Here is a 27,926-nt window from a genome sequence, read left to right as displayed (position 1 = left end):
TAATAAATGCCTAAGGACAAAGGCGTATTCTGTATTGCAAATTGTAGGAATTGGGGGAGTAGTAATCTATAATGGGAGAGGGAGTGGTCAGCCTGACCAGGTCCTAAGGAGTTTGTACTTAGGCCAAGGGATTTGGATTCATTTTACATTTATGTAGGCCTTTGGCCAAATAAATTATTTGCGTTTTAGAAGATTTAAATCGTACAGAAAGTGGAACAAAGGAGGGCAAGTGAGACAGCTGCTGAGAAGAGATTGAAGGTTTGGACTCACGAGGTGGCAGTGGAGATGGAGAGGTCAGTGGAGAGGCTGTTACGGAGGTAAAAGTGGTCTTCATAGGTTGACCGGATGTAGATTTGGGAACCATCCTCGTATAGGTAACAGCTGAAGTTGTAGAATTAGAAAAATTTGGTTTAGTCAGTGGTTCTTAGTCTTTTATGGGAATCTGATGAACTTTCTGGCCCCTTCTCCAGTAAAATGCATTTATGCATATTCACAGTTTTATACATTTGCTTGAAACCTGGGATAATCTAGTCTTGGGGTAGACGTAGAGCAGACATTAAAATGAAAGCCTGTAAAAACGTTTTGTTTGACATTCACTCTTTGTGTGTGACTTTATCACTGACACTTTATAGATGAGGAAACAGATTTGTAAAATAACTTGCTCAGGGTCACGCATCTTGTATTTCAACAGTTTAAATGAGCTGCTGACATGGAAAAGATTTTGTGGGAAAATTTGGATTTTTGTCTTCTTTGAAAAATTGGAAGATCTGGAAACCTTGGGTCCACGCCCGTGTGTTTTAATCGCAACAACTTGTTGGAACTGGTTTGAGTTTGGTGCCTTTAGATGAGCAAAGTTTGCCAAAGTCTGGCCATGGCCCACCCCTGTGGCCCATGTAGGCATTTCATCTTGGATCCCTGTAAAACAAGATTAAGAGAATCTTGGGGAACATTGACATTTAAGTGTGGGTTCAAGAGAAGCTTTAACTGAGCAGCCAGAAAGAGAGTTTTCAAGAAAGAGAAAGTGTCAGGTGCTGCAGAGAGGTCAAGTGAGATAAGGATGGAAAGGTGTACCTGGAATTTAGCAACAAAGAGGCCATTGGTTTCAGATTCTTAGAACAAAAGAACTTTGAGGACTAGAATTACAGCTTGATTTTTCTTTCGTCTTGTCCTGCAGTATAGGGTTTCTGTAACAACTGAGAGTGACTGTGGCATGGATAGAAACTCAGAAAGCATTTGTTGTAAAGGATTGTTAACTGGAGCTAATAAATGCTGTAACCCAATGAAACACTGCTCATTCTGCTAGTATTGTCATCCTAAGAACACCAGAACACCAGGAATATAGATGTTCTGTAGAATGGAGAAGATATTTTTAATATTAGATTTTTAATATGGATTATAGAAAACAGTTCTCAGTGGATTCTGTTACCCTAGCCTCAAGAAGGTGGGAGGGCCTAACTTAACCGAGAATTACGTTGTACCATTCAGAAAACCAGCAGCAGCTGGAGACTGCATTTCAGCCCTGCAGATCTTTGAGTAAAATAATACCAATAAACTACTACTTACTGTTTCTAATAGTACTTAGCATTAAGTGATTAGTATGTGCTAGGTACCATGCACATGAAATACCTAATTTAATTCTCCTAAGTGACTGGATGAGGTACATACTATTGTAATCCTTTCTTTACAACTGAGAAAACTGAAACCTAAATAACTTGCCCAAGGTCAAACACCCAGTAATTAGCAGAGCCAGATTGAAGCACCATCTCTGATACCCACTAAAGCCAGTAAGTGCTCTCAACTGCTGCATGAGCTAGCCTTACCTTTCTAATAAATTAGGTAAAGAACTCGACTAGCATAAAGGCCATTTTAATTAAAATTCACAATGCAAACTTATTTGTACAGTGCTGTTTGAGCACAGTGTTTGGCACATAATAGACATTCAATAAGCAATTTATTTTTAAATATTCTAGTTTGAACTTTATGTTGAATATTGTTTATATTTTGGGGTGATAGGCAGTTTTTTCTCACGATCTTTCTCTTTGAATCACATCAGTTGATAGATTTTTATCATTTCTGAGTCTAATTTTACTACTTTTCAAATTGATATGTGGGATATTGCTGGTTTTTAAAAAAATCAATAATAATAATAATCTGTTTAGTATCACATTTTTATGCTCCATGAAGTTGAATTAAAATTCATTTCAAAAAAAGCTTAAAGTATGGGGGACATGCTTTTTAAGACTTTATATGATCTGGGATAAGTAAAACTTCTTTTCGTTTGTATTAAATATATTAGAAAACTAACATTCTGAGAATTTAGGTTCATGTTGGATTAGAAAAAATTGTAAGGTATGTTGTAGGTCCAGGCTCTAAAAAGGGGGTAGAATATAAAATTACAGATGGCAATTAGGGGAAAATGCTGTGGCAGTGAAATGAACGTGCTTCTGAAACTCGAGACTCAAAAGAACAGTAATGACATGCAGAGATTCCACATGGAGGTGATACAGTAGCAGTCCCAAAGAGAATAATGTTCAAAGTTTTGCAAATTGGTTTATGGTTGCTGTTGGAAGACCGAAAGGGCTGTAGGTTGCTTTTGTTAAAAGCTTACCTTTCTTACTTTTCTCCCTGCTAATGTCTTATTCCTCCGTATTTGCAAGAAGAAAGAAACTATGGAAAGGAATTTATTTTTCATTAAACTCAGCATGTAATATCAAGGAGGATTTTTTTTTTTTTTACACCTACCCATATTTCCTTCTCTTGAATTTCAGTATATGGATATGTTTGCTGTGAAAATATTCTTTCTGTGAGTCTATTCTCAGTAATAGTTATTTTTGGTAATAATTAATAAGGGTGTATATTCTACTGCTGCTTTTAAGTGCTTAATTACCTTAATTCTGTTCTTTAAGGGAGCATAGATCTGTTTGTATTCTAATTCTAAAGAAGCTATTTCCACAGCTGAATATAGTATGTACTATAGCTGTGATAAATTTAGTCTGGTTAGGATTTTTTTTTTTAGTGATATTCATTGTGTATTAAAAGGTAGAGCTTGGGTATAGTTCTAAATGGATTAGTCATTGGGATTGTATTTAAATATTAGGGTCTATAAAACATTTGACCAAGATCATGTGGACTTTATACATTATATGTTTCCTCTCTTATTTTATCCTACAATGAATGTCAATGAGTGAAGACCATGTGAACTTCACCTTTGGTGGAGTAGGGGTAAAGAACTTCAGTGGTGGAAGGCTAGATGTAAAAGATGAAAAATAGTTATTTTTTCTTCCCCTGAGATCTACCTTAGCGCTTTTGTGATGATTTCTTCTTTAATTTAAAAGGAAAAACCTGTTAATGTAGAGAAGACGAGATGAATAGTTGTTTCCAGTTTATAGACAAAGTGATTTTTTTTTTAAATTAATTAATTAATTAATTTATTTTTGGCTGTGTTGGGTCTTCGTTTCTGTGCGAGGGCTTTCTCTAGTTGCGGCAAGCGGGGGCCACTCTTCATCGCGGTGCGCGGGCCTCTCACTATCGCGGCCTCTCTTGTTGCGGAGCACAGGCTCCAGACGCGCAGGCTCAGTAGTTGTGGCTCACGGGCCTAGTTGCTCCGTGGCATGTGGGAGCGTCCCAGACCAGGGCTCGAACCCGTGTCCCCTGCATTGGCAGGCAGATTCTCAACCACTGCGCCACCAGGGAAGCCCGATTATTATTATTATTATTATTATTATTTTTGGCCGTGCCGTGCGACATGCAGGATCTTAGTTCTCCGGCCAGGGGTCGAACCAGTGCCGCCTGCATTGGGAGTGCAGAGTCTTAACCACTGGACTGCCAGGGAAGTCCCTATAGACAAAGTGGTTTTGATATTAAATAATACCCATTAAGAAGGAAGTTAGATTTCAAAGCAGAGGACCATTGTCCCCCAACATTCTTTCCTTTTATGGTATATAAAGTGAGTTTGAATACATTAGGGAATTGAAAATATAAGTATAAAGATTAAATTGGGCTTTAAAAAATTTTTTTATTAATTTATTTTTGGCTGCATTGGGTCTTTGTTGCTATGCGCAAGCTTTCTCTAGTTGCGCCGAGCAGCGATACTCTTTGTTGTGGTGCACAGGCTTCTCACTGCGGTGGCTTCCCTTGTTGCCGAGCACAGGCTCTAGGCACTCGGGCTCAGTAGTTGCTCTAGGGCGTGCGGGCTTTAGTAGTTGTGGCGCTTGGGCTCCAGAGCACAGGCTCAGTAGTTGTGGGACACGGGCTTAATTGCTCTGCGGCATGTGGGATCTTCCTGGACCAGGGATCGAACCTGTGTCCCCTGCATTGGCAGGCGGATTCTGAACCACTGCGGCATCAGCGAAGTCCCTGAATTGGCCTTTTAAAAGAGGGATTTGAAAATGGAGAACAGGTAGGTGATGGTTCAAAAAGGAGATGGAAGGTTGGCTTTTAGTAGGACTTTAAAACGTTAAAAATCAAAGAAATATTAATAGAAAAAAATAATCACAGGTAGATGTAAAAAAAACTAAGGTTGAAGAGAAGTTGTTTATAAGATGTTGCAATTAAACATCTATTTGTAATGGCATAGAGATCGTTAGCAAGGGCTTTGGCACCTTGTGGCAAATGCTGAAAGAGGGCAGTTGGATAGATTAATGAATTCTTAGAGTTAGGAGGAAGTTGAATAGGTAGATTTTAATTCATTCTTACATTGTTTTAAAAAACATTATTTGCCAAATAGACATTGGGTAGCAAGTTATGTGAATCTATTTGATGAAACGTTTGGTGTTACCTCAGATGTACTGCAATATTCAAAAAATTTAAAGCTTCTAAATTATACTTTCTCTTGGTATATGGCTATGACTATTAGAAATTATTGTGTAGACTGTCTGAAGTACCAATTTAGTGATTTTTTAAAATTACTTGATGATTGGTGGGTGAATCTAGTAACCTGTTTTGGGTAGACAGCCTAGAATTGAGGTACTACACAGAAGCTATTTATGTAGGCAGCATGTACTTATTGAGCAGCTATTAACTTCTGGATACTATGCTAAGCTCTGGGATATAATGATGAACAGAAAACTGTTTATCCCTCTAAGAGCTTATTTCCTAAGAGGGAAGACAACGGAAGAACAGGCAATTAAAGTAGAATGTGATAATGGTTAAAACAGGGAAATGCACAGAGTACCTCAGAGGAGCATGTAACTAACTCAGCCTTTGGGAATCTGCATGTGGTGACAACTGAGCTGTGTTCTGAGGCTAGGGCTGGCCGGAGGAGGGGGCACAAAGAGGAAGACATCCATTGCTCTGGACAGAGGGCCTGTCCTTGGGCTTAGTGGGACCAGAGGCGCCTGGGTGCTCAGAGCTCTGGGTGAAGTCCTCCAGTTATTCACTTCCTTCCTTTTGAGTGCATCTCATTGCATAGATTATAATCTTTTCAGGGAAAAAATTATGTCTTTTACTATTAGTATCCTCTATAGCTTCTCCAAAAATGATGGACTTGCCATCAGTGTTTAATAAATAAATACTTGTCATTAAAGCTAGAATCACATGGATCTGACATAGTGAAAATGAATCAAGTTTAGTAACTTCTTTAATAACATGTTGATTCTTTAAAATAAACAGAAAATAACATAAGGAATATGTTTGTTGTAAAAATTAGATAATTTGTTTTATGATTTTGATTTTATTTTGGTACATTTTACTGTACAGAATTTTAAAAGATACTTCTGGTTAATGATGTCAGAATACTGACATCTCTGTTCTCTAAACCAACTGAAAAGAATAAGGAGAATGAGAAACAGAAGAAAAACTCAATCTTTGATAGCTAAAAAAACCTTATAATCAGAATATATGAATTAGTGCTATTTAAGTGCAGTGGGAATGGAACCAGGGCAAGAGAGGATGCAAGGAGAGGATGATTTCCTCTGTAGAACTCAAGCGAAGTGGGGGGAGCAGCTTCCTCCCAAGTAGGTGACACACCATGAGGACGAAATTAGTGATCCCCTTACTAGGAATGTCAAAGTTGGTATATACATTGTGCTCCCTGAGTGTCAGGAGAGGTGGGGTTGAATAACAAACCGTAGAGTCGTACTATTTTGCAAGAATTTGAGAGTAGAGGAGAAACTGGAAGCATGCAGCCATATAGCTGCTGATCTGGTCAACTGAAGAGAAATAAAGCCTAAATTATCATCCCCTAATCTATGCCATGTGGGCCACTGTGAGTTGGGGAGACTAATCCAACATTGAGTCAAGCCTTAAGGGAGGAGTGTTGGAGTTGATCATTTTCAGAAAGAACAGAGAAAGTGAAAATTATGAATAAATAGTTCCTTATGCTGGGAGGTGGTGTGCAGAGTTGGGGGTGAGACATGGCTCCTCTGAAACAGGAGTTTAAAGATGAGATACAAAAGCTCAAGAAATAAATAAGATATAAGAGTGAGCTCATGGAACCAGGGTATGAAATAAAAGAGGGAAATATAGTCATTGTAGAAATGAAGGTCACTTTCAAAGCAGCACATATACACTATAGCTGATGATAATGGAGGTGAGCTTGAGAAATTTGAGCAATCTAAAATGGAGAAAGTAAAAATAAAGACTAGAGACGGAGACAGATATGGAAGACAGTAAATCTAGCATACCAATAATTGGTACCCCTGAAGAATACAATAGAATAAATGAAGTAGAAAAAAAAATTCAAGATACTAAGGAAGAGTTTCCCACAATAAAAGACGAATTGAAATTCTAGAATGGTTTCTAGTATTTAAATATAGAGACTTTTTTTTTTTTTAATTTTTTAAATTTTTGGCCACACCACGTGGCTTACGGGATCTTAATTCCCCGACCAGGGATTGAACCCTGGCCCTGGCAGTGAGAGTGCTGAGTCCTAACCACTGGATCGCCAGGGAATTCCCATAAAGACTTTTATTGTTAGGTTAAAGTGGGGGGAAAAAAAATCAAACCTATAAAAGAGGCTGGCCTCAGGCTTTTACATTCTAGGAGACATGGAAAAAAATTATACAAAGTCAATAGACAAAAAAAATATATGATCCAAGACTTAACGTCCAGGCAAGCTATAGTTTAAGTATAATTTCAGTTGACATATATTTTTAAACAAAAGCCATGGCTTATTTTCCATAAGTCAGTCCTTGGTGGGGAATGTGGAAAAGGGAGGTAACTATTTTATGAACTATTGAATCAAGAGATGAATTGAAAACGAAGTTAAAAGATTAGTGATTAGCATCGAATAATTTTAAATGTAGGACAAACGTTCAAATGTCATAAGCTATAGCAATGTAAAAATAATAATCTAAGGAAGAAATACTGAGTTGGAATGGGTAGGTAGTTAACAAAAACGGAAATTTTTCTCATTCATAACATGAGATTAATCACAATAATGCTAAATATACTAATTTTCTTAGTTTGGAGTAAAGAAATGTTATTTAAAGGACACAGACTATAAATCTTCCAAGAAAATAGACTATATAATGAAATATGTAATAAGATAGAATTGAAAGCTAAAAACAATACAAAAAATGAGGTAATAAAATTAAGATGAAACATTTGTCATGTAAGTAAATACAAAATTATTAATTGGATGAACCCATTTACTAAAAGAAAATGACTCAGATTGGTGCAAAAAAGTCAAACCTGTTAAGAGATGCATCTAAAAAAGGGACCAACAAATAATAATTCAGTAAATATTTTAGGCTTTGTGGTACAACTACTAGTTCTACTGTTACAGCGTGAAAGCAGTCATATACAACATGTAAATGAATGAACAGAACAGCCTTCCAATAAAACTTTATTTACAAAAACAGGCAATGGGCCAAATTTGTCTTATAAGCCAGTGTTTGCTGACCTGTGATCTAAAACAGTGCCTCAGAAAACCTGAGAGTAAAATGATGGGCAAAGACTTAACCAGCAAGTTCAAATCCAAAATATGGAGTCCAGGTATTAGTGTCAGAAAAGGTTGAATTCAAGACAAAAAGCATCAATTGAGTTGCATTTCCTAATGGATAAAGAGTGACAGTCCTAGTGGTCATGAATCTCTGTATCAAATAATACAGCTTTAAAATTTGTAAAATAAATACAAGGAGAAACAAATAAGATGATAGGAGATTTTGATTCATCTCTTCCAGCTCTTGGTAGATAGAGAAAGCAAACGAAATAAGTAATATCATAGTGAATGTTAATAGTATGATATATGATACAACTAACAACATACCCTGGAAACAATGAATACTCTTTCCCAGGAATATCTGTTAGTCCCCAAATAAAAACTCAGTCAAATCCAAAATAGAGATATATGCAGATTATGCTCCTTCTTTTTCTTTTTTCCTTGTGAATTTGTTTTTATTAGGATATAGGGGATGGGTTGAGAAATACTCCGTGGGTTATGCCCCACCAGGGAAGTGTCCATTCTGATCTTCCTGGAACAGCTTTTAGAACTTTTCCTTAGAGCTGCTGCTGTTCTTGCTGCCAGCAGACTCTAAAGGTCCACTGCTGAGTGGCTGCTCCTTGGAAGAGAATTTCCTCTTTTTCTTGGGGGCACTCTCGTTTCTGACTTCAGGGTCACTAACTGGTTCCTCTTTGGGGAACGATTTCTTCCTCTTGGGAAGGCTTCCACTGCTAGCTGTCTCTTCAAGATCACTGCTAACCAGCTTCTCCTTGATTTCTTTTTCTTGGGTTTGGAGAAAGAGATGGGTCTTCCATTCCATTCTCCTGAGGAGCCTACTGGGGCTTTTACTTTTTCTTCATTCGGGGTCTTACACTCCTGGGAGGCAGCCAAGGACAGAACACACTTGCCCAGGGGATGGGTGTGTGCTGCAGTCAGCTCTCTGGGCTCTCAGCAAGGTCTCAGCACCTTTGTCCTTCCTCACACTCCTTCTCTGCACTGCTGCTGTTTTCTGAAGATGTGAGGGCAGTTGCAGCCAGCTGTTTCTTTTCCTTCTTCAAGTGTTTCTTCTGTTTCTCCAACTTCCTTGTAATCTCAGCAGCTGTTCTCTGCCTGAACCATTGCCTCCTTCATGACATCCATTCTTTTGTGGAATCTCTCCAGTCTCATAAGACAGCCGTTCCTTGACTTACTCGTGAAGCTTCTCCCCAAATACACTTGTGGGCACCTCAGAGAAGCAATCAATTCATGAAGCAGTACTGCGTTTGTTTGCTAGGTATCTGGAGATGCAGCCTTTGTTCTTGGCAGCTGCTAGGCCAATGAAGGTGGAGTGGAAAATAAGTCCATATTTTGGGGTGTTACCCCTTGTCTTCAGAGCTCTGGAAACTTGGTTCCTTTGCTGGGCCCAGAGAATCACTCAGATACCAGTATGCTCCTTATTCTTTTTTTGTGTGTGTGGGATCTTAATTCCCTGACCAGGGATTGGACCTGGGCTCCCGGCAGTGGAAACATGGAGTCCTAACCACTGGACCGCCAGGGAATTCCCAATGCTCCTTATTCTTAACTAGAACTAAAACAAAGGGAAGCATAAAACTCTACCATCTGAAAAAATTAAATAACTCTTGGGTCAAAGGAGAAATAAAAAAATAAAATCCAAATCAACTAGAAAGTATTGATAATCAGAATTCTGTGTATTAGTACCTATGGGATATGATTAAAACAGTACTCAGGAAAATTCATAGATGTAAACAAATTACTAAGCAAGAAAAGAATGAAAATAAAAGAATTCAGCCCAAGAAGTTAACAAAATAATAAAATAAAGGGAAAGTAAGCAGAAAGAATGAACAAATATAAAAGCAGAAATTGATGAATTAGAAAATACATGGAGGTGCTGATAAATCCAAGAGGTTTTTGTTTTGTTTTTTGTTTTTTGGGGGAGGATATTGGTAAAAATATTAAACAGATAAACTCCTGTTGAACCCAATCATGAACAAAAGGAGAAAGCACAAATATCACGTATGTGTATGGACATACATGGAATACGAGAATGAGTCACAGATATTTAGAAAATTAAACGTAAGAGGTCACATTGCTAAATTGTATGCAGATAAATTTGAAAACCTGATCTGCACAAAACACTAGTAGGCCCAGGCAACTTTCTAAGTAACATTATAACTACAATGCTTTTTAACTGTTCAGGAACATAAATTTTTATAAATTGTTTTTTAAAATATTATATTAACACCTAATTCTACCAAAGCACACAAAAAAACTCTAGACATTCTCAAAATACAAAAATCAGAAATCCTCAATATTAGCAAATGTAACTCAGCCATATATTAGAAGAATAATGCATGATGACCAAGTTGCTTTCATCCCAGGAGTGTAAGAAGAGTACAGTATCAGGAAATACTAAATACTAAATATTTTTAGTACGTATTTTTATAAGTACAAAAGAGAAAAATGATCATTTCCCTAGAAGCTGGGAAAGAATTCAGTAAAAATTCACCATCAATTCTGAGTTTTTGAAAAAAGAAACAACTCTTAATAAAGTAGGAATTTGTTTATACTTCCTTAACATAACACAGAAGTCAGCATTATTGCTGCCATTGACTCAAAGCAGTTCTCATTTAAAGTTAGGAGTACCCGTGGTTGCTATTATTAACATTGTTCCAGTAGTTCTAGCCAATGCAAATAGGAAAAAAAAAAGGTGCATAAACATTGGAAAGAAAGGGGGAATCATCAATCTTGATAGATACGATGCCACCTAGATAGAATATGTCAGTAAAAAGTGAACGTTAACCCTTCATATGATTTATAAAATATTCTTATACATATATAGGCTACTTTTTTCATAATGGCAGTTACTTTTTTCAGTCACTTATTTCCAGCCTATTTATTTCCTGAAGTTCATATAGATTTACTTGGACTAATTCATGAAAGGTTTATGTTTGCCAGGTGGATGAGCAGGCCAAAGAGAGGGTGTAAAAATGAAACAGCATGGGTTTGCTTTGAAATAATTTCCTGTCCTGAACATCCAGACCTTCGGGGCAGCTAAATTTAAATTTTTAGTCCAACTTTTCTTCCTTGCCTCTTGATAAAGTGAAAAGGGAAAAGCTGTTATTTTTGTTTTACATTGATGTATGATTAGGTTTACTCAGTAATAAATGTGATTTTTATTAACCAGGCTAATGTTTCAGATTTTTTTTTTTTTCTGCTAAAGTAAGTGTAATGCTTCTCAAAGATAATACAGATTCTCCACCTTTATCATCAGCAGGTAAAATGTAGTAATAATAAGAACATTTATGAGTAATAACTTCTATTTGTTCAGTGCTTAACTTATACAAGGCATGGTACTTCGTGTGTTGCGTGCTTTGTATCATCGAATCCTTAGAGCAACCTGATAACATAGCTACTAATATTGTCCCTATTTTACAGATGAGAAAACTGAGGTTAAATGATTTGTTCAAGGTGAATACTGTAGTTACCTTGGCAGATAATCAGACTTGAGCAGACAAATCTTCTGACTCTTCAAGGGTTTATGTATCTTGTCATTCACTGGTATAAGGAGTTTCATATTTAGTTTTGGAAATGAGAGAGTGTTTCTTGAGTTTCTCTGCAGCTGGTATCTAAGCTGTTCATCAGCTGTCTGGGTGACTTCTGGAGTGTGGAGAAAGTGGGTTAGACCAGTGGTCCCCAACCTTCTTGGCACCAGGGACCAGTTTCGTGGAAGACAGTTTTTCTGCGGGCCAGCGGGGTGGTGGGGTGATGGTTCAGGTGGTAATGTGGGCGATGGGGAGCGATGGGGAGCGGCAGATGCAGCTTCGCTCGCTCCCTGGCTGCCCACCTGCTGGGCCGCGGGTTCCGTCACAGGTCCACGGCCTGGGGGTTGGGGATCCCTGGGTTAGACCACAGCAGCCCCCTATGTCCTGATGTGACAGATTAGTTGTTTCAGTTTCATTGCAGACTATATGGTGTTATGGTACATAAATGTTACTGCTGGACCTTTTGTGTGTAGAGAGATAGTGACTATTGTGCGATTGCTTCCTTCCGTTTTCTTCTTAAACCTCCGAAGACTCATAAGCCATGATAATTATATTATAGCACAGTGTGCTGCAGAGCACTCAACTGAATGGTAGAAATGTGGTGAATAGTCTTTGGACTCAAGAAATTTAACAGTCTGGATGGGATAGGTAGGGGGGAATATTAGAGAGAAAATGACTTTTTTTTTTTTTTTTTTAACATGTTAGCCACCTTAGTTCAGTTTTTAATGTATATCAGCTCTGAATTTTTTTTTTTTTTTTTTTTTTATTTATTTATTTTTGGCTGTGTTGGGTCTTCGGTTCGCGCGAGGGCTTTCTCCAGTTGCGGCAAGTGGGGGCCACTCTTCATCGCGGTGCGGGGACCGCTCTTCATCGCGGTGCGCGGGCCTTTCTCTATCGCGGCCCCTCCCGTCGCGGGGCACAGGCTCCAGACGCGCAGGCTCAGCAATTGTGGCTCACGGGCCCAGCTGCTCCGTGGCATGTGGGATCCTCCCAGACCAGGGCTCGAACCCGTGTCCCCTGCATTAGCAGGCAGACTCTCAACCACTGCGCCACCAGGGAAGCCCGAAAATGACTTTTTAAAACAGGAATTTGTTCTTTTTTTGTAGTTTATAGAAACATTTGTTATAAACTGCTAAATATTTTGCCAACATATCAAAAAATGTAGAAGTTCTGGGGGAAGTTTTGGGTCTATGAGCTCATTCCATTGTCATTTTAAAGAGATCTGGGTTCTGAAAATAGGCATAGCATGCAACCATCAATAGTGAAAAAAATGACTTGCCACCTTATGACATTAGTTTGGTGGAAGAGCTCTGCTGCTTTGAGTTATTTACAAAACTTAACCAAAGCAGAAATTATTTAGTTCAATTTGGAGTGGCAGGGCAACTGGATATTTTATAATGTGTCTTATTATTTGAATTCAATATTGGGATGTTGGATTACAATGAAGAATCCATCCTGTTAGGAAGGGCGATATCCTAGTATTCTCCTTCCCAGATGAGCAAGCTTTGCTTATTTCTCTTTGTTAACTAGGCCTTTTGATATTTTTGTAGACAATCTGCTTCATCTTGATTCTGCAGCATTCCAAACTGTGGTATCCTTGGGGTTCTCTTAACATTGCTATGGTGCAGAAGATTTAAAATCAGGTATGGCTGTGGGGCAGAAGTCCCTCAGTGAAATTCTCAACTTAAATCTGCATTATACTCTCTGATTTATCATTTGGGTTTCTTTTTTTGTGGTGGTCTTTTAGCTGATGTTCACAAGGAATAGAGTCACGTGATGTATGAAGGGAAACATATACACTTCTCTGAGGTTGACAATAAGCCCTTGTGCTCATATAGCCCCAAACTGTGCAAGCAGCGGCGACTCAACGGCTACGCTTTCTGTATCAGACACGTTCTGGAGGACAAGACTGCCCCCTTCAAGCAATGTGAATATGTGGCCAAGTATAATAGCCAGCGCTGCACCAACCCCATCCCTAAATCAGAGGACCGCAGGTAAGCGCTGACAGCGGGAAGCAATCTTTGATTATTAATTAGTAGGCTTGGAAGTTGGGTTTTTTTGTTTGTTTGTGTTTTGATATGATGAACTTAAATGTTGAGTTCTGGGGGTAATCTAACTAAGTAAACTTTAGAATGGTTCTAAAGATGAGTGATGGCAATTTTTAAGAAATGGAGTAGTAACTTTGGGGAATTATTTGAAAAGTATGTTTGTTTTCTTCTTTTTTACTTAATAGACTTTCTAGGATTATTTAAAAAAATTTTTTTTTTGCTTCAAGTCTTGGCACTGATGTGTTTGGTTTGCAGCCTTAGAAAGTATTTCCTGATTTCTCTACTTAGAATTTCATCAGCCTAAATGAGAGAAATTATAGGAACTACTTAGGTGTTATAATTAATGATAATAATTTTGGAGTTTTTAAATCTTTGTTTGAAAGGTAGCAAATGGTATGTACTTATTGAAAAAGAATTATTCAAAAGAATGATTACTTGAATCATTCAGATTTACTTCCTCTCAAACTTCTTTTGGTTAAAAAGGGTTCCATATAGACTATGTTTACTATAATTTAGAAACTGTATTTTCATAGTTAAGTAGGCTTTTTGACTAGGATTATGAATTTATATTTTTCTGAGTTAAAAAAAATGTGGAGGTGTTTTTAAAGGAGTCTTATACTGATTATTCATCTTTCATATTCTTAGGAAAATTTATATGATTTCACATGTAATCTCTTTTTTTCATGTCTCTTTTTTCTCAGTTCTCCAGAAACCATGCTGATCATTGTAGGATATTACAGAGAGATGCATGCTTATTTTCCTAAAAGTTTCAAATACTTGTTATCTTTAGGTAGAAATTTGAACTTTTTACTTCTGTCTTTAAAAAATACATATACAACCTTTATTTTTGTTCCTATATATAAGCGAATGTCACCTACATAAATTGGTTGAAAAGGAATCATGTATTTTATATGTCATGGTGAGCAACTTTTAAACTTTTAGGGTGAAATAAATAATTTGTGTTGATAAATATCCCACCAAAATGAGTACAGTATAATGTGGTGATTTGGGAATACTCTCGTAGAATTTCTAATGAGCACTTCAGGCTTCAGATTACAATACCTGAAAGTTAGAAACAGCTGTTTAGTGAGGAAAGGAATAAAATTTTAATCTCAGGTGAGAAAGGTACCAACGTATTAGGCTAAGCATGTCTGTCCAGTTGGTTTTAGTTGACTGAAAATAATTTCTTACTGCTGCCCTTTTCTAACTTGAAGAATGGATGGACTTGGATTAACTTTTTTACTTCAAGATCCATTATAATCACATTTCTGTAATTTTGTCTTAAATTTAGTTTATCACACACAGTTGCAATTTTTGTCAGCCTTAGATTTTTTTCATTTCAGTCGAAGCAAGTGTTATCTTAATAGCTAACAGCAAGAAGTAAAGTGAGAGTCACTCTGAATTTCTCCAAAATATTAATTCTCTGAAGCATACGTCTTCACCTTTATATTTGAAGTAATTTTCTTTTTTTAGAAAAAGAAGGGAAAGGACTTTTGTGTTGCTGTGTCAAGAGAAGCTAGGCTTAATAAATGCTAAGTTATGTATTTTTTCAGAATTGGTCCAAGATCATATGAACACAAATGCTATGAATACTTTTCTTGTTGTAGGGTTGTTTGAAAACAGATTAAAGTAGACATTAGTAGGAGGTAATATTCTTATTTTACCTCAAGAAACCCAGGTTGAATTCATGTAATAATATGTTTAAACCTGTGTATAAATATAATAGTTATAACTGTACTATATGATACAATGTAGAAAAGATTAATATTCTTTTGAAAATAAGCTTTTATCATTGTTAAGGCAGTTACTCCTTGGACATTTAGGGATTTGACATGGTTTTATGTATAGTTTTAGAAAACAAATTCCCAAGGACTTTTAATTGACAGAATTATCTGGTTGGTAGTCAGCTAGAGGAAGCTTCTTAATAATATCTGGTGTGTAACTTACCTGGTGTGTATTACAAATGCTAACTTATGGGATTCCGTCTTTTGGATAGAATAGTGTTATGTTCGGTAGAAGTACTGGTATAATTGAAAAGTCCATTTTCTACTATACAGTGGGAAGCTAAGGCCCATTACTGTAGCCTTGATAGCTTAGAAATAAATGGGTATATTAAGTTGGTTATTTTATATGGTATTTTAAATTTAAGTTTGGTATAATTTTATATATATATTTATTTAATGGTATGTATTTACCAAGAAAGTTTCTTGTTTCCTATATTTATTCTTTTCTAAAACAACTTAAGATATAATTCACATACCATACAAGTCGCCCATTTGAAGTGTACAATTCAGTATTTGTTAGTGTATTTACAGGAGTGTGCAACTATCAACACAGTCTAATTTTACATTTTCATCCCCCCCCAAAAGAACCCATTTGCAGTCAGTCCCCTGTATTCTTTTAGACTGGAAATTCATATTTGCATTATTTTAAATGCTGTTCATAACTAAGTAAGCTGTTCTAATTCTAGTTATGAAGAATTTTCCCTTTTAGAAGAGGCAGAGTTTTTAAGGGTTCAGGCTAAATGTTGCCATAGTGTGACAGTGGCTGGAGCGGGAGTTGAGGGTGGGGTTGAAGGAGGACTGTATATGCGGATTCGCCTCTGCTGGGTTAGGTGATGTAGCACCTAGTAGCCTCATTTACCAGTCCAGGCTGCCCATGTAAATGAGCAGAAAAGTTTGATTTCTAAATTTAAAAAACCCACTTCACTTCTCTCCACTAATAGTACTAATCCTTTTGTTAATTTGAAAATGAATAGAAAACAACAAAAACCATTAACTCTTTGTTGGGAAGCTTAGTACAGTTATCCCTGAAACCCTTTTCCTTGTTGGCTGCAGCTTTATGAATCTATTCTGTTTAAGGTGTGTAAGGGACCTAGCTCAAACCTGCTAGGCACACGCGCGTGCACGCGCACACACACACAAACACAGTGTAACGTCTCTTTACTGTCCAGAAAGCTTTTTCTTAATAGTTCTCTTTAAAATTAAAGAGTGCCTCTGATAGATTTATTTTTAAGACAAACCAACAAAACCATGTGTCCTGATTTTTGGTGAATCTGTGTTTTTAAGAGTCATTAAAACAGTTTTTTGTTGCAGCCCGTTGAGTTTGGGGATTGACATTATTTACTTTATTGCCTTTTTCCCCAAACTGTGTTCTATGGAGATACCATAAATATGCTGCAATAAAATAGGTGCCATTTTAAGTACGTTTGGGAAGCAATGCTATATGGGTAGATTTCCACCCTTGGTGTATAATGCACATTATCATACAAAATGCTTTGAGAGGTTGTTTAGCAGAAACAAATGATGAAATTGTTATCTAATTCTGTTTAAGCCAGCATTTCCCAAATTTATTTAAGCATGGAATACTGTTTTTATGACATGCTTGTTAACATACCTTGGAACTGCACGAGGTATACCAGTTCAGGAAATACTGCTTTTCTACTGCTTAGAAGCCTCCACAGGATTTCAGTGAAATTTATTGGAATAACATGCATTCTACTTTCTCATTATGTAGAAGGATTCTGTCTTTTCATAGTATTTTTAAAATAGCATTTATATTACAGAAGTAACCTGCTCATTGTTGAAGACTTATTGAGTCTTCATGAGCTTTGACTTTTATTTTTTTCTATTTTTTTAATTGAAGTATAGTTGATTTACAATGTTGTGTTAATTTCTGCTGTATAGCACAGTGATTCAGTTATACATATATACACATTCTTTTTCATATTCTTTTCCATTGTAGTTTATCACAGGATATTAAATATTGTTTCCTGTGCTACACGAGCTTTGATATTTAGTTTGTCTCAGCTCTGTCACTTTCCAGATAGGTGGTTTTGGGCAAGTTATTTAATTTGTATAAAATTTAGTTTCCTCATCTGTATAAAGGGCATTATTTTGGTATCTACTGCAGGTAGAAACTAGCTAGAGGAGATAATCCATGTACTTAACACGTGGCTGGCTATTGAGAAACTCATTTAATCGATTATCACACTAACTAGTTTTATTATTTTATTTTCTCCTTCTCTTCCTTCTTCCTCTCTCTTTGTGTGTGTGTGTGTGTGTGTGTGTGTGTGTGTGTGTGTAGAACACACACAGTAGACATTTGACATTCTTTTTTTTTTTTTAACTTTTTATTTTATACTGGAGTATAGCCGATTAACAATGTTGTGATAGTTTCAGGTGCATAGCAAAGCGACTCAGCCATACATATACAGGTATCCATTCTCCCCCAGACTCCCCTCCCATCCAGGCTGCCGCATAACACTGAGCAGAGTGCCTTGTGCTATACAGTAGGTCCTTGTTGGTTATCCTTTTTAAATACAGCAGCGTGTACATGTCGATCCCACACTCCCTGACTATCCCTTCCCTCCATCCTTCCCCCCCTCCCCCCATAACCATAAGTTCATTCTCTAAGTCTGTGAGTCGGTTTCTGTTTTGTAAATACGTTCATTTGTATCATTTCTTTGACATTTAACATTCTGAAGTGTTATGTCATAAGATCTTTGTGAATCTCCAATACTTGAATGGCATTGGGACATATGCTTTTTTCTCCATAAGAGAATTTTAAGTGATCCTTTAGACTCCTGATGAGCTACTTTGTATGCTATGAATAGAGAATAACAAAGCGGTGTGAGAAGCAATAGCTGGGTGGTTGGTTATCCAGGGCCACTCACTATTTGAATGACTTGCTTCTGTCTGGCAGCCTCTTCACATGTGCAGTTCATATATTTGCTTTAGCAAAATTGCACAGACTTTGAGGATCGCTTGAGGGTAGTGGAAGTTGTATAAATCACATCCACGAATGCCAAAGAGTTATTATAGTCATGTATTTTGAACATATTAGGACTCACATTTTATGATACGTCGTTTTATATTCTCCTTTTCTTAATATGTATCATGAACATTTTCCTGTATATGTGTGTATTTTTAAAGGTACTGCAACAGCCACTTGCAGGTACTTGGCTTTATCCCGAAAAAAGAGAGGAAGAAAAAGAATGATCCTATAGATGAGGTAAAGGTCAGGCACCAGATGGATACCATGGCCTTTAGCCTGACGGTGCCCACGTTGGCCTTGAAGATGCCCAATGGACTGGATGGAATGTCCCTCTCTCCACCAGGGGCAAGGGTCCCTCTCCACTACCTGGAAACTGAGTTGGAAGACCCATTTGCTTTCAACGAGGAAGATGATGACCTAAAGAAAGGGGCAACTGTGAGAAAGAAGTTGCAGAGCAAGTTGGCCCAGAATCGGCAGCGCCAGAGAGAGACAGAGATTTTAAAAGTTCGACAAGAGCACTTTAGTCCCCCTCCTGCACCTTCTCAGCAGCAGCCTCCGCAGCAGCACTCCCACCTGTCACCTTTATCCACTTTAAAACCTCCAGCGCCACCGCAGGGTCTAGTCTGCAAGTCACCTCAACCTCAGAACACCAGCCTACCAATGCAGGGAGTGGCCCCCACTCCACACACTATAGCACAAGACAGGCAGTTGTCTCACAAGAGGCCCCTGCCCCTCCTGCCATCTAGTAGGGCTCCCGTCGTGGACCCGCCCAGGACTGACCGGGTCCTTATGAAAGCCACAGCCTTCTCTCCACACTTCTCTTGTATAAGTCGACTGCAGAGACTGGTGAAACTGTGCACCCAAAAACATCAGCTGGACACTGATCTGTTTCCCCATTTAGGTGAGTTACCGTCTATTTTACCATATCCCATGTGTGTAATGTAACAAAATGTGCCTGTTGCACAAGGCTTTATTTTCATAACCTTCTCATGTGTAGTAGGAGTAAAAGAATACTTGGACAGAGTGGTCAGTTAAAGATTCGTATTTAGGTAGACCGCTTAAAGTAAGTATGCTACTGGAGAGGACAGTGATTGGTGAACAGGATGAAATAGGAGCTGGGAATTTAGAATTCCAGTTACAGCTTCTAGCAGTAGTAGTAGCGATATTAAAAGCAGTTGTGTTTGGTTTTGTGCCTCTGAGCTCAGTCCCTGTGTGTCTAATGAAGTTCTCCACATGTCTTATCACAGGACTTTGGAATAAGATAGCATTGTAAATATCTGCTGACAGTTTTCTGAAAAAAAAAAAAAATCTTAAAGTAATACCTGTTCACGATTGAAAAGCAAAAAATTACAGATAAAACTTTAATGTAGTCAAATGTCTGTCTTTTCTTTGTTGCTTCTGAGTTTTCTGTCTTACTCAAGAAAATCTCTCTGATAGCAAGTTTATACAGTTATTCTGTATTTTCTATTAATTGTTTCTTTTGTTTTATTTTTGATCATTTAAGCCTTTGATTCACTTGGAATCTATTCTTGAATGTGTTGTGAGTTGTGATTCTAACTTAAGGAAAAATTATTTGCATGACATACGACAGCAATAGAAAAATGGGAAAAGGATGGGAATAGAGGAAGAAGAAATATAAATGGTCAATAAACAAATGAAAACCTCAATCCTCGTAACAGACGAGGAAACACAAATTAAAGTAACAATGAGTTACCATCATATTGGCAAAAAGTATATCTGTTGTTGATGAGGATATGGGATCTCATACATTGCTGGTGAGTAATGCAACAATATATACTAATTAAAAGTATATGTAGAGCCAGCAAGCTCACTTTTGGGACTCTATCTATGGATTAAAAAAATATCAGAAAGTAAGGATATGTGTTCCGGGGTGTTTACTACAGCATTGCTTACAGTATTGCTTGCAGTATTAAAAATCTGCAAACAACCTTTATAACCTATAGAAAATTCAGAATTGAGTAAATTCTGGTACATATACAGTTTATGAAGTATTATGCAGCTATTAAAAAGAATGAATGAAATCTCCATCTTTTACCTGGATGTGCTCATGATACATTAACAAGTAGAAAAATATCAAGAGGTATTGTACTGTCCCATTTTTGTAAAAATAAGCAAAGTGAGCAAACAAGGGACACCAGTATATCTATTGATCAATCATATGGATAGATGTTTGCCTCTCTGGTATGAGCATAGTTAAAGTGTGAATGGATGTACACTATCAGTCTGTTAACATTGGCTACCATAGCGGGGGATGGAATTGGACAGGATGTGTTTTTGGGAGATGGGAGTGATATTCCTTCTTCTATAGCTTCATATTGTTTCATTTGTTATTAAACCATGTATGACTTTTGGTAATTAAAAAACCTAATAAAACTTAAAGAAAAAATTTAGATAAGCAAAAGTAATAAATTAAAACACCCCAAGCCTTATTAATACCTATTTGTTAATATCTTGGCATATTCTTTCAGATATATAAAATTAAGTTCCTGCTATATGTACAGTATTGTAACCTATTTTAAAATGTTTTGTAATGTATTATCACGTTAGTAATTTTTCATACAGTTTGTCACAGCTGAATTCTTTCTTGAATTTAAATAATTTCCAATTTATTGAAGTATAAAGTGTTGTAGCTATATAGCCCTCTCAGTAAACTAATTACCGTCACATCTTTAATTTTTCCTTCAAATAGATTCCTGGAAGCAGAATTGCTGATCCCAAGCTTTTGCACTTTTTAAAAAGGTTTTTGATATGTATTGCCAAATTTTCCTTCAGAATTATTTTGTCAGTTTACTTTTCTTTCAGCAGTGTATGAGAATGACAGTCTCTCTACATCTTTATAGCCCTGGATATTAGATATTATTATTATTATTTTGCCTTTGCAAATTTGATAGAAAGTTTGCTTTAATTTGCATACCTTAGATCAGTGTTTCTCAAGTGTTTGGCCTGAGAATCACTTTATTTGCACTCTCAAAAATTATCGAGGACACGGTAGAGATTTTGTATATGTGAGTTATATTTACTGATATTTACTGAATTAGAAGTTAAAACTGAGAAATTAAAAAAAATACTAATTCATTTAAAAATAACAATAAATTTACTGCATGTTAAAATGTTCTTTTTATGAAAAATAGCTGTTTTCCAAAACAAAAACAAATCTAATGGGAAGAGCAGCATTGTTTGACATTGTTCAGCAAATCTTAATATCTGGTGTGCTAGATATGTGCTTCTGCATTCAATGTGTCCTGATATGTGGGGGTTTTTTTTCTGGTTAGGAGATAAAAATATGGCCTTACACATTTGTAGTTGGAAAAGGGAGGGATATTGTAATAGTTTTTTCCAAATAATTGTAGATATTTGTAATTGGTTCTACATCAAAACTTGACAAGTGGTAGTTTCTTAAAAATTAGTTTCAACATGGAATCTGAAACCATATCTAGGAATTTTGCATACTGTTACATTAAAATCCATTGATTTTTTTAAATAGTTTTTTTTTTAATACTTTATTTATTTATTTTTATTTATTTATTTATGACTGTGTTGGGTCTCTTAGTTTTCGTGTGAGGGCTTTCTCTAGTTGCGGCAAGTGGGGGCCACTCTTCATCGCGGTGCGGGGGCCGCTCTTCATCGCGGTGCGCGGGCCTTTGACTATCGCGGCCCCTCCCGTTGCGGGGCACAGGCTCCAGACGCGCAGGCTCAGTAGTTGTGGCTCACGGGCCCAGTTGCTCCGTGGCATGTGGGATCTTCCCAGACCAGGGCTCGAACCCGTGTCCCCTGCATTGGCAGGCAGACTCTCAGCCACTGCGCCACCAGGGAAGCCCTAAAATCCATTGATTTTTGAATGAATATGTTACCCATGCGTGATGTTGTAACATCGTATGTTGGTCATTTGGACGATATTGCTCTACTGAGTTACACAGATGTCCCAAATGTTGACACATTTCATTATTCAAAAATTTTAGATTGCATTCATTAATATTAACACCAGTCTTATCGGAGAAGTCCAACTCTTAGGTATTTGTCATACTGTCAGTGATAAATTCAAGTTTTCCCCCAAAACTGAGCTTTCAAGTGAACATTTGAATGTTACCATTGGCAACAAATACTGTTCATTGTTTTCCTTGGGGTGATGGTTTCACTGTTTTCATTTTAGAAAAAATGACTGCCAGATAGCCAATAGTTTATCTGTCAGTCACTCTTTCAAATAAAATTGGTGTTGAATGAGGGAAAAGCAGCTAGTTCAGGTCACAACTAAGAGTCCTACAAAGTGCTTTTCCTCAAGACAGCTGCTGTACTTTCTTCGGATGCAGTAGAGGTGCTTTATATATACCTCATATTTCATCACACACAGCATCATAAAGACATATACACAAGAATCAAGATTTAATCATATAAACAGTCTTTAATAAATGAGTGCTTTATCAAGGATGGTCTTAAATTGTTTTTTGTATACTTGTTTTCATTTAATTGCAAGTCATGGTATGGAATATATATTGACAACTAGTACAGTTTTGTGCCCCTGCCTTGATTCACGCTAAGGTGTCAGCAGTTTCACCCACCATGGGTTTTTTGTTGTTGTTTTTACTGTCAGTGCAAATGGCAACACAGTAAAAAAGGCAAATAACATTTTAGTATTGTTTTGAAGATAGTGTTGACCTAAGCATCTCCCTAAAAATAGGGTTTCAGGGACCCCTGGGGATCTGTGGGCCATACTTTGAGTAAGAACTGCTCTTTTAGATTAATAATGTAGTTTTGAATATTGGTTCATACTGCTTTTTTTGGACATATGTATTTCATATTTTATCTTGTCAGTTTTTTCATCCATTTTTATTTAAGCATTTCTCTTTTTTATTGATAGGTGTAAGAGCTTTTTATACATATTTAATGTTTGTTGCAAAACCTCTCCTCACTCCCATTTGTTACTTGCTTTTAGTATCTATTATAAAGGTTTTGGAATTTAGAGGTTAAATTTTTTTATGTATTCTCTCTCTCTTTTTAAAGATTTCTTCCTTTTGAATCAGGTTTTTTTTCTCCTCTTGTTTAGGCTCTCTTCATTCCAAGAGTATATAAATATGTTCACCTATATTTTCTTTTAGCCCTTTTATTATTTTAGTCATCTGTTTGGAACTCATTAGGTGTTAGTTTTGAGGCAGAGATCTAACTTTTCTTTCCAAATGTTTGCCTTTTATTCTACCTTTTACCCATATCATCTGCTAAATTTTTTTTTTTTTTTTTTTTTTTTTATGGCTGTGTTGAGTCTTCGTTTCTGTGCAAAGGCTTTCTCTAGTTATGGCAAGCGGGGGCCACTCTTCATCGCGGTGCGCGGGCCTCTCACTATCACGGCCTCTCTTGTTGCGGAGCACAGGCTCCACACGCGCAGGCTCAGTAATTGTGGCTCACGGGCCTAGTTGCTCCGTGGCATGTGGGATCTTCCCAGACCAGGGCTCGAACCCGTGTCCCCTGCATTGGCAGGCGGATTCTCAACCACTGCGCCACCAGGGAAGCCCATCTGCTAAATTTTTATTTATATTTCTGTTTATTTCTAGATGCTGATAATATTTTAGCTTTTGAAACTATGAAATTTTATGTTGTGTTGAGGGCTGACTTTCAATCATTTTGAACAGAACTAAAACTAATAGAAAAGTTTTGTCTTTTTATTTTTAAAAAATTCAAGCATATGAGGGACCCAAATTTTTAAAACAGTTTATTTTGGAGAAACCAGAAATTACAGTGCACTATTATAACCAAGTGTACTCTGCATTCATGTCAGCAAAGAATACTTAAAAACGCGGTATTTAATTGGCTTCTACAGTCCTGTTTGGGCTGGTTATCTCAATTAGTTACATTGAAACTAGTGATAATGAAGCCAAGATCAAAGGTTTGCTTTATTGGACAGTTAATTTTACAACAGGAGAAACACTTCCATCTTACTTCTTATGACTTAGATCTTGACTTTTTCAGAGAAAGCATGGGTATCTTAGTAGACAGTATTATGACTTATACAGAAAATATAAAAGATAACAACTCATGTTCTAATTTTTAAAGGTGCCTTGAGTGTCACTTTGTGTTTGAAAGATCTCACCTTTCAACATCCTGAAGGTGATGATGTGGTCACTTACTTGTTTTTTGTTTTTTTTTATTTACGCTTTAACAAACTACTAATTATTTTAGTTAGAGAAAGTAACTTACTTTTTAAGATGACCTGACATTTTGAATAGTCATCTTGGAACTAGATTTGGCGTTTCTTTGTGCCAATGGCAATATTTAATTTTAAGCATTTATAATTTGCATTTCAATTAACCTTTTCTTAATTTCCCAATTTGGCACATGTAAACTCATTTAAATTATGGAAGAAATCTGTGAGGTCCTTTTTAACTAACTGTGCCTAATGAAGATGGTCTTTTGATTTTTGAGGGTCTCAAGAAGGAAGACATAGAATACTAGTCATCAAGGTATCTGATTAAAGTTTCATAGTGGTATGAGTTTATTAAGGTTATGTAGTCCACACACTGTTGTATTTTAGGCTATGCAACATCAGTATTTAAGACCTCTTCAAGATACAAAATTAAAAAGACAAAACCTTTGGGACTTCCCTAGCGGTCAGGTGGTTAAGATGCTGTGCTTCCACTGCAGGGCGCACAGGTTCGATCCCTGGTCGGGGAACTAGGATCGCGCATACTCTGCTGTGTGGCCAAAAAAAAAAAAGAAAAAAAAAAAAGGCAAAACATGTATGTTGGAAGCTAACAATTATCCAGTCATTAAAAATAATAGCATTTAACAAAATAAATAAGCATTATTATACTATATTTCTCTACTTTTCCCTCTAACCTTGTTTTCCAAATGGAACTCAAAATGTGACAGCTCTTGTTTAAAAGAACCGAAAGAAACCCCAAGCGATACTAGAAAGAGAACATTGCCATCCTACCCTTCCCTCTTCCCGCAGGGGGCAAGAGACTGGGAATGGCCCTGCCTAGTGGATGGTGTCCTTTCCTCCAGAGATGTTGTTGGGAAAAGGGGATGGAGCGTGCCTGCCTTTCACAATATATTCTAGGCCCCTTCTTTGTTGAGGTATAGCATGAGTCCACTGGCACCTTTTGACTTTTTCTTGCCTGAACATGCATTAGGCTTCTTTTCCTGTCGTCTTGAATATGTTTTATGTTTTTCAACATTATTTTAGTGTGTAACGTTTTGATACTTAAGAAATTCTACCCCTTTTTTTGACTTGAACTCTCTCTTTGCTTTGTGTTGTTCCTACTCCATTTGTGAAGCATCTGACGAAAGAAGTTCATCCGTGGAATATAGCCTTTTTGTTGTAATGTCATTATTTTAAATGCGAGTGCATGTCATACATTCATTATTAATACCTTTGCCAGAACAGGGCTGAAACTCATCAGGAGGGATTTAGTCACACTATGATAGTACTTGCTATAGGTGTCGGGCTATGTATTTCAGGTAGCTTTTTATCTAAATTTTAAATAAATGTTAATTTTTTCTAACTTGCAACATCCTCTCCTCCGTCCTAGGGTTGGACTGGTCTGAAGAGAGTGGAGAAGAAGTGGAGGACTCAGAGCAGGCCTCGCCATACCAGGTTGCCTGGTCCATCCGAGAGACCCTCAGATATGAAAGACACACGTGAGTCTTCCTTTTTCTTTTTATTCTTAAATTTCCACTGTAGTAGATTGATTTTTCCTATATATGCTAATTTCATTTTATTTTTTAAAGATAAATTTATTTACTTATGGCTGCATTGGGTCTTCTTTGCTGCGCGTGGACTTTCTCTAGTTGCGGCGAGTGAGGGCTACTCTTCGTTGTGGTGTGCGGGCTTCTCATTGCGGTGGCTTCTCTTGTTGCAGAGCACGGGCTTCAGTAGTTGTGGCGTGAGGGCTTCAGTAGTTGTGGCTCATGGGCTCTAGAGCACAGGCTCAGATTTGTGGCGCACGGGCTTAGTTGCTCCGTGGCATGTGGGATCTTCCCGGACCAGGGCTCGAACCTGTGTCCCCTGCATTGGCAGGCGGGCTCTTAACCACTGCGCCACCAAGGAAATCCCTATCCATTCTCTGATATTTCTAATGCGCTGAATATTTCTGTGTTAAAATAGTTTTTTGAAATAATCTCGTTAGAAGTTCTCGATATCTACCTTATCAGAAAGCTGTAGGTTAAAGCCCAGCCCCTTCAGTGGTAAGAAGAAGACTAGTTCTCTTTCAGGGGACTGCCTCAGCATCATAGGTGTATGCTTGGTGCGGTGTGACGGGACTGAGATACATCCTTGTCTGTGGGGCTAAAAGATGACTCACAGACTCAGCTAATTATTATTTTTATTTAAGTACTGTGGTTTGAATAGGTGTTCAGCAAGACAGAGGGGAGACTAGCTATCTGCACCCAGGCTGACTCCTAGAATTTCACAGTATCATAGTATGCATATACATTCTAAGGTCCGGTTTCTGAATTTATAGGCTTAAAATGTGATTTGTTAGTACACCCAGAAATGATTAGGCTTAGGGAGCTGATTCACTAGAGACTAATGTATAAGCCAAAATGACAGTTTTTAGTAAGAAGTATCATCATTAAGTGGTACAGATGTTCACTAAGCAAAACTATATGGGAAGCAAATTATAGTCAGAAGCTTATTTGGACATGGAATTAGCGCAAGGAGAGTTAGCTGGATTTATTAATGGTCAGTGTCATTAAACTATAACAGCCTGATGCCTCCATTTCCACTCTTGGGCTTTATATCCCGTATAGTTGTCTCCTAGTTAGTATTGGAAAAGGCTATATATTTTCTTTCTCTCTCTGAAATTCCATTTTATATGTCATTTAAGACTGTTTCCTCACCATTAGCATTTCTTGTTTTCAGATAGAAGTACAATTGAGCTTAAGCTTTCTAAGTTATAGATATTATCAACTGTGCTTCCTAAGGTTGATATTCAAGTCAGCGTAGCTTGACTTGGGATATTTTGGGTTAATTTTCCAAATGCTATAAATAGGTAACATAAGTAAATGCTCGGCACAATACCTGGTTCATGGGAAATGATAAATGATAGCTAAGAATCCTATTTTAATTCTGAAAATTACCTGAACATTAGTATTGGGAGTATTTGCCCTTGATTAGGAGCAATGTATATTCCATTTCTGCCTTCTAGTGCAGTTCTCAGAATATTTCTTTTGCTGTTATAGACTTGTGACCATCATCTTTGTCTTAATCTCTGTAGCATTTTACTTTCTTGGCCAGTTTGGCTAACTTGCTTCTTCTTTGACTTACCGTGATACTCTGCTTTCCTGGCTCTTCTTTTCCTTCAGTATATATTTCTCCTTTTTACAAGCAATTTTCCTTACTTCCTGCCCAGCTGTCCCTTTAATCTTTTCCTCTTCACTCATTTGTTTATTCACTTGTTCAGCATATTCTTTTTTTTTTTTTTTTTTTTGTTGTTGTTAAATTTATTTATTTATTTATTTTTGGCTGTGTTGGGTCTTCGTTTCTGTGTGAGGGCTTTCTCCAGTTCTGGCAAGCGGGGGCCACTCTTCATCGCGGCGCGCGGGCCTCTCCCGTTGTGGAGCACAGGCTCCAGACGCGCAGGCTCAGTAGTTGTGGCTCACGGGCCCAGCCGCTCTGCGGCATGTGGGATCTTCCCAGACCAGGGCTCGAACCCATGTGCCCGGCAT

At 37.3% G+C, this 27,926-nt stretch overlaps 1 protein-coding gene across 6 annotated transcripts in view; it reads left to right on the top strand.

Annotated features, from left to right (window-relative positions):
* INO80D (INO80 complex subunit D) overlaps nt 1–27,926 on the top strand; it is a 64,645-nt gene that overhangs the window by 5,325 nt on the left and 31,394 nt on the right. For 3 of the 6 annotated variants that reach the window (XM_007190584.2, XM_057551592.1, XM_057551593.1), the window contains exons 2-5: nt 12,975–13,067; nt 13,172–13,418; nt 18,407–19,149; nt 25,790–25,898. In XM_007190584.2, the coding sequence (XP_007190646.2) occupies nt 13,201–13,418; nt 18,407–19,149; nt 25,790–25,898 (1,070 nt within the window). In that variant the 5' untranslated portion in view covers nt 12,975–13,067; nt 13,172–13,200. The remainder of the gene's footprint in view (nt 1–12,974; nt 13,068–13,171; nt 13,419–18,406; nt 19,150–25,789; nt 25,899–27,926) is intronic. The other 3 variants (XM_057551595.1, XM_057551594.1, XM_057551596.1) reach the window with 2 other exon arrangements.

The sequence above is a fragment of the Balaenoptera acutorostrata genome, chromosome 8 (assembly GCF_949987535.1).
Source record: "Balaenoptera acutorostrata chromosome 8, mBalAcu1.1, whole genome shotgun sequence".
Lineage (NCBI taxonomy): Eukaryota > Metazoa > Chordata > Mammalia > Artiodactyla > Balaenopteridae > Balaenoptera > Balaenoptera acutorostrata.
Note: the sequence above shows the minus strand (reverse complement) of the source record. Positions and strands in the feature narration are given on the sequence as shown.